At 43.9% G+C, this 7,417-nt stretch overlaps 1 protein-coding gene across 4 annotated transcripts in view; it reads left to right on the top strand.

Annotated features, from left to right (window-relative positions):
• The first annotated feature begins 65 nt into the window (after window positions 1-65).
• Sirt3 (sirtuin 3) overlaps window positions 66-7,417 on the top strand; it is a 22,998-nt gene continuing 15,646 nt past the window's right edge. Inside the window, exon 1 of one of the 4 annotated variants that reach the window (XM_028787017.1) lies at window positions 66-172. Coding sequence is in view for 1 of the 4 variants with exons in the window: in XM_028787015.1 (XP_028642848.1) it covers window positions 76-172 (97 nt within the window). In the remaining 3 variants the exon portion in view is untranslated. Of the gene's footprint in view, window positions 173-3,160; window positions 3,255-7,417 lie in introns of those variants that run through there. The other 3 variants (XM_028787015.1, XM_028787018.1, XM_028787016.1) reach the window with 3 other exon arrangements.

Below are 7,417 nucleotides of genomic sequence, written 5' to 3'. Positions count from 1 at the left end.
CGGGACTTGGCCAGAAGGGGGCGGGAGTAAAAGTGCCGAGAGGGCGGGGCTAGGCGCACGAGGGCGGGGATTCGGATGGCACTTGACCCTCTAGGCGCCGTCGTCCTGCAGAGCATCATGGCGCTGAGCGGTCGACTGGCATTGGCCGCACTCAGACTGTGGGGTCCGGGAGGTGAGCCACATCAGGGGAGACACGGGGTCCTGCAGATAGGCTGTCAGCGGTGTTTTAGGAGCGGGTAGTTGGAAGCAATTGCGGGGGTAAGGAGTTGGCAGGTGCGCCCTTCCACAAGGTTCTGCTGACCGGCCATCTGTACCTCATCTCCTTATAGATGTTTTTCTATGTAGCTATTGCAGCACAGTCTTTGAACTATTTTACAGAAGTTCGTTGTATGGACATCTTATAATTTATATAACCATTTCCTTATTGAATACTTTCTAATCTTGAGTTATTACAAGTAACATGATGAATAACCTTATTTGCACCCCATTTTGAGCATAAATTCCCAGTAGACTGCCTTGTGTAAAGTTATGCGGTTTGTATTGTTTTGAGACTGGGTCTCTTGTTCAAACTGGCCTTCAGCCGGCTGTGTGAAGGATGACCTTGAACTCCTGATCCTCCTTCCACCTCCTAGCTACTGAGATTGCAGTCACGTGCCACCACATCCAGCTGCTACTTATGTTTTTAATTTTCCCCTATAAAGGTTGTGAAAATAAAAGTTTCATTAATAGTCATACTGTCTGCAAATTAGTAATGTACTTCGTATAGTCCGGAGAGTGATCAATAATAGAGATATTTTCAGTTTGAAATGAGTGAGTTTATTAAGTTAGAGAGAAGTTATCACGTTGCATATTTAAAAAAAAAAAAAAACAGCAGAAAGCTACTGAGGAAGCTCCTTTAAGGTAGCCAGGTGGAACTCCCAGTAAAGAGTCCCTGGCAGAATAGAGTGACTCCTTCAGTGAGAGGACACTAGTAAAGCAACAGATAGAGGTAATATCAAATTGGACACTTGTTACAGCCAACAGAAACTGACAGAGAAGTTGAGATAGTCAGTTGGAGTTCCCAGATGAGCTTTTTCTCTGTGTCTGAGCTTCGGGTTTTCCTTTCGACTGTAGGCACTTTCTTTTCCCTGCAGGCACTTTCCTATACTGGGATAAACAATAGTAGCCTCTTCTGGAACCCGCTCACCTAGCTGTTCTCAAGGACACAAGTGTTTTCACTCTGTTTTTCTGTTCTCTCTCTGTCCTATCACACAGTTAGGGGAGCCAGCCCTCCAGACTTTGGACTTTGAGACAAACATGGGTCTGATATGGAGGAAGGGATTGTCAGCCTTGCCTCCAAAGCCATCTTCTCAGGGAACTCAAACAACACAGGACAATTTATCAATATAGTGTACAAATTTGGATTTTTTTTTTTGTCAGTGCTGGGTATCAAACGCAGGCTTTGCACTTATCTGGTAGGCTAGCATGGTACCACCAAACTACATACCCAGCCTGGAGTCCTTACATTTTTAGGGCCTACAGTTGTTAGCAAAGAAATGTACTTTATAATGGATGAATATTTGGGTAGACAATGGTATATTCACTTGATGTGGGAAAGACTTTAATGAATAGGTGTTTATTCAGGCTACTGCTACAGAGCCTTTTCTCTATACCAGAGTTCTGTGTGCTGAGGATAAAGCAGGGATGAGGAAGGACGCTCTCATTTGTGGAAGCATTTCTAATATGAGGTCGTCTGTGGGACTGTCTGGCTGTCATCCACCCTAACACAGCAGCCCTGGGTTGTCTGTGAGGAGGGTACCTTTACAGAACATTTCGTCTGTTCTTGATTTTAGATTTTGGGACTCTTTTGTGACTTCATCCTCTGTCTCTTTGCAATGTCTTGGGCAGTACTCAATACTAGCCTCTGGGCCTCCTCATCTCGGGCTTTCCATACCATGTAGATGTACTTTAAATTATATCTTAAGTGTGTTGTAGATATTTGGTAAAATTTTGTCCATGTGTATGTCAGTGACTTGCAAACTTTTTTTTTTTTTTTGGTACAGGTGACTAAGAAATGTCTTTCATGTTCCCTGTGTGATGTCTAGCAGTTGGCAGACACTCAGCAATGGTCACAACTTTTCTATTGTCCCTTTTGTATTCTCATATGCTTTGTATTTAAGAGGAGTTCAGAAAATATTAGGGCAAGAACTCTGGGTGGACTGCCCTGGGTGTCCTGTGCGATGGGGTATTTGATGAGGGAGAGGTGTGTTGGAGCCAGGGCTTGCTTCCTCTCATTCTTGTTTTCATCAGGAGATCCCTAGGAGGGTTTCACTGACTTAGCTTAGAAGGGAGACCTTTGTAAAGTGCTTTTCTGCCCAACTCTAATACAGCAGGACCTTCTTCGAAGCATTGGCCCATTTCTGCAGCGTGGGAGGAAGGTGCAGCCGTTCTCTTGTTGGAGTTTGTTATTGTTGTTCTCCTGTGTATTTCCTGTACTCTCTGCTGAGAAGTTTATCAACAGGTTCCTCCAAATAAGACTGTAAGAATTATGAGCGGGCTGTAATTCAGGGCTGAAGCTTTCTGCCTCTTCACTCTTAGCACAACAAAACAATACCAGGAACAGCAACAAAGTACCCCGGATATCTTTGGCCTCCTTGCTTTAGCTTTGGCAGCTGAGGCTCAGGGTAGTGGAGGATTACTCCTGACTTGCTGGTGGTACACAAGTCGCTGGATAACTGACCACTCTGTGTTGATGTAGTGGATGCACAAAGCTGCATAGCGGGGAGAGCTGACAGCCACTTGTAGTGACAGTTTTGACATCTTATTTTTTTTCTAAATAACAGAAATATTATAAGAATGCTTTCATTTACTTCCCAGTGTGGGGTATAGGCTTGCTTTAGATTGTCCACAGCAGCTTACTATGATTTGCCTCTTGCTCTGGTGTGTATGTGTGTACGTGTGAGTGTGAGTGTGTGTGTATGTGAGAGAGACAGAGAGAGAGAGAGAGAGAGAGAGAGAGAGAGAGAGAGAGGTTGATTTTACCAGCTGCAGATAGTTTCTGTGATTGCATGACATTTGGAAATTTTGGGGACTTTTCAGAGGGTATATAAATGTTAGGGCCCGGAGAGGTGGGTGGATTGTTTGTTGATGGTTGTGGTTGGATAAGTAGTCATGCACGAAGAGGAAACAAGAAGAAATTAGCTATCCTGATGTCGAAGATCAAACTTGCCCCAAGGAACTCGATGGCTCTAATCAGCAGGAAAAGTAGTCTAAAGGTAACTTTGTCCCCTTTCTGACCTGACTTTACTCGTGGATCTCTTTTCTTTCCTCTCTATCTCCCCCCCCCCACTTTTTTTCCAGTGTTAGGGGTTAAAAAGAGTGAAAGAAAAGGAGTGGAGAAGGGTGGAAGAAAGAACCCACAAAGTAGCAAGCGCTGGCTACACGCACCCTAACAAAAGAGGGAGCCAGCACTGTTGCCTGTAAGGGGAGGGCCAGTGTTTGTTTTTGGGATTCAGCAAGGCATTTGACCCTGTGGGATTATGGTACTCTGAAGTGGAGATCATGCTTCTCAGGCAGAATATGCTGATGGGAGAAGGGTTATTTAGAACTACCAGGATTTGGATATAAATAGCAAACATGTTCTTTGTTTGGCTAAAATGAAGGGTTAAAACTATTGCTAGAATGAATGGCATTCTAGGAGAGCTTCTGGGAAAGCAGGCAGCAGGATGTGGAGTTGATTTTGTAAGGAGCAAAGGAAGTGACAAGAGAGCAAACAGTGTTAGGATCATCCTGCTGGAAGACAGGCTCTGTAGTGTCCTGTCTAAAGATGTGCTTATAGCATCTTTATCTCTGGATTGTATCTGAGTAAAAGAGACACTCTCAGCTGCCTGTTTTACATCCCTTTCGACTTTAGACTAGTCATTTATTTGGGGAGGGTTGTCAATTTGATCTGTTCTCACCAGTGTGGAGAGGTCTCTATACTGGTGTCTAGGGCCATCTGATGGGAGAATTGACCTGGTTCTCCAGCTCTCAAGATGTGAGGAAAAGTACCTGTGACCAGAGATTGATGGTCATGAGTTCAGGGCAGATTGCCATGGTGATGGAGATATTGCAGCTTGGTTAGACTTCAGAAGAGTCCTGAGTCAAGGCTGTAGACTCGGGAACCTTCCAGGGCCAAGTGAAGCTGCAGTGCCCAGTGTTCGTTGGGCTGCAGAATGATGGGGGGGGGCATTTTCAGGCCAGGTTTCAGTCTCTGTGCTGTTTGTATTGCCCCCCCTCATGTGTTTTCAAACGAGTGTGGATAAGTGTGTGTGTGTGTGTGTGTGTGTGTATGTGTGTATAGAGGCTATAGATTGATGTAGGATGTCTTTCTTCATCACTTTACCTTTTTTCTTTTTTAAATCATTTTTAAAAGTTTTTGTATTTTATGTGTGTGGGTGTTTTCCTTGCATGTATGTCTGTGCACTATATGTATGCAGTACCTGTGAAGGCCAGAAGAAGGCACAGGATCCCTTGGGACAGCAATTATACATGGTTACTGGTTACCATGTCAGTGCTGGAAATTGAACCCAGGTCCTCTGGAAGAGCAGAATATGCTCTTAACTGCCGAGCCATCTCTCTAGCCCCTCTACCTCTGTGTGTGTGTTTTAAGTATTTTTATTCCTTTTAGTTATATGTAGCTGTATGAGTGTCTGCACATGGATATGTTCATATGGGTGCAAGTGCTGGATGAGGTCAGAAGTGTCAGACCCTCTAAAGCTGGAGTTATAGGCAAGTGTCAACTACCATGTGGGTGCTGGGAATTGAACTTGGGTCCTCAGGAAGAGCAGCAAGTGTTCTTAACTTCTGAGCCATCTCTCTAGCTCCTACCTTGACTTTTGAGACAAAGACTCTAGATGAATTTGAGACTTACCAATTTCGCTAGGTTGATTGGCCAGTGAGCTCCAGGGATCCATCTGCTTGTCTCCACTGCTCCAAGGAACACCTGGCTTTTATCTGAATCTTAGAGCTCAAGTGTTTTTCCCATTTAAATTTCTAGGCATTGAAACATTTATATGCTCTTGATACCAATGGGAACAAGTCAGAAATTGAATATTATACCTGGTACCCTCTCCCCAACGCCTTCCTCTCTATCTTCTCTCCCATAAATTATCCATCCATATTTTTACATATATGTTGTAAAAAATATTTAAAAAATCCAAGTGAGAGGTTTCTTCCCACCTTTGACCATTTCTGTTCCTGGATGAAACACACACAGCTTTATATTTTAAATATGCTTTAGGCAGTACAACATCTGGGCAGCTGCCCACCCTCCACGCTTTTAGAATCTACGTCCTGTCCATAACTCAAGTTATTATGTACTAGGTTTCATCTGGGCTGCTCTCAGCTCCAGTTGGCCAGCCCTCTGGGCCACGTTCTCTGGGCCTCTAGCCCATGGCAGCTTTCCTCCCTCCTGGTTGTTCTTACTTTTCCATGGCTCCCTTCTCCTCCCCCTCATGGTCTTAAGCCCAGGAAACCTAAATCCTACCTGGCTCTTCTCCTCAGCTATTGGCTGCTGGGATCTTTATTTACAAATTAGAATTAACTGGGGGCAGGGTCCCTTAGTATCTAATGTGCAGACTCTCTCATCTGTCGGACAAACAATTTTGGGGGATGTGAATTATTGTTCAACAGTATGATGGATTCTCTTTCGAGATGAGATCTTGCTATATCACCAAGGATGGCTTTGAACTCCTAGTCTTAAAGGGCTCTCCTGCCTCAGCTTCTGAGTAGCCATGATTACAGGATGTACCAATGTTCTTAGCTTATCTCTAATCAATATTTATATATCCTGTGAAGGAAGGTGTTGATTATTTTTTCCGATTGACATTTAATTATTCCAGCATTTAAATATAAAACAATAGCAACACAACAAACCTTTCCCCACTGAGAAACACTGGATACCTTTGTTGTAAATCACATCACAATTTCTGTTTCTGGATTCTGGACACTGTTTTCTGGTGTAAGTCCAAGAACTCTACCTACCCTCTCCATAATTGTCCTTTGCATGTAGGCTGTATCCCAAAAGAGGCTGTCTTAGTCACTGTTCTATTCCTGTGAAGAGACACCATGACCGTGGCAACTCTTTTTCAAGACAGGGTTTCTCTGTAGCCCTGGCTGCGACTATGGCAACATTTATAGAGGAAAGCATTTAACTGAGGCTTGCTTACAGTTTCAGAGGCTTAGTCATCCATTATTCTCATCACGGTGGGGAGCATAGCGGCAGGCAGGCAAGCATGGTGTTGGAGAGGGAGCTGGAGAAAGCAGAGACAGATTGGGCCTAGCATAGGCTTTTGAAACCTCAAAGCCCAATCCCAGTGACACTTTTCCTTCAACAAAGCCACACCTACTCCACACCTCCTAATCTCTCTCAAGTAGTGCCACTTCCTGGTGATGAAGCATTCAAATCTATGAGCCTGTGGGAGCCATTCTTATTCAAACCACCATAGAGGTTATAACAGTCTTTTCCTTTGATACAAAATTTTTGTTTTGTTTTTTTTAATAAAAAAAAAAGAAATAAAAAAAGGAAAGAAAAGAACATGACTGCCCCTAGGTATGATGGAGGAGAAAGTTTATTATAGATATGTAAGAGAGCAGAAGGCAGAGACAGGCACATCTGGGAGAGTCCAGAGTTGTCATGACCCTGAACCATGTAGGGAGAAGGGGAGGAGAAGGCAGAGATGGAAACCGAGTACAGCTGCCAAGAGGCCAAAGTACAAAAGGTTACAAACCAATATCTGGATTATATAGGGAAGAGCCTCTGAGGAAGGAGTGTTCAGGGGGTGGGATGTGGCAGCCATATCCTTTAACGGTAGGGACTGAGGGATGCTTGGAGGCCAGACCTGCTTTGATATGTTAAATAGACACTTCAATTTCTTGGCCCAGGTTTGAAAATTAATAGTTTTGGGTTTTTTTGCTATTTGATATAGAGTCTTTCTATGTAGTCCCAGCTAGCATAGAAATAACAAGGATCTGCCTGCCTTTGCCTCCCAAGCACTGGGATTGAAGGGTGCCCCAAAACACTGGCCCTGATACAGAATTGAAGATAAGAAAGGGTGATACAGAAAGAAGAGATGTGGGGTGGTGGTGGCACACACCTTTACTCCCCGCACTCGGGAAAACAGAGGCAGGCAATCTCTGAATTCGAGGCCAGCCCAGTCTACAGAATGAGTTCCAGGACAGCCAGGGCTATACAAAGAAACCCTGTCTCGAAAAACAAATCAAGATAAAAAGAAGAGGCAAATTCAGGAAGGATGAGGAGCCTGGAACGGAGGGGAGTTAGAGTCCTTGGAGCTGGTCTTTAAATTATAACACACTCTCTAAGGTTTAAATTATAACACACTCTCTAAGGTTTAAATTATAACACACTCTCTAAGGTTTAAATTATAACACACTCTCT

Source organism: Grammomys surdaster, unplaced genomic scaffold (genome assembly GCF_004785775.1).
Source record: "Grammomys surdaster isolate TR1022 unplaced genomic scaffold, NIH_TR_1.0 125603, whole genome shotgun sequence".
Lineage (NCBI taxonomy): Eukaryota > Metazoa > Chordata > Mammalia > Rodentia > Muridae > Grammomys > Grammomys surdaster.
This window is presented reverse-complemented; position numbering and strand designations above follow the sequence as displayed.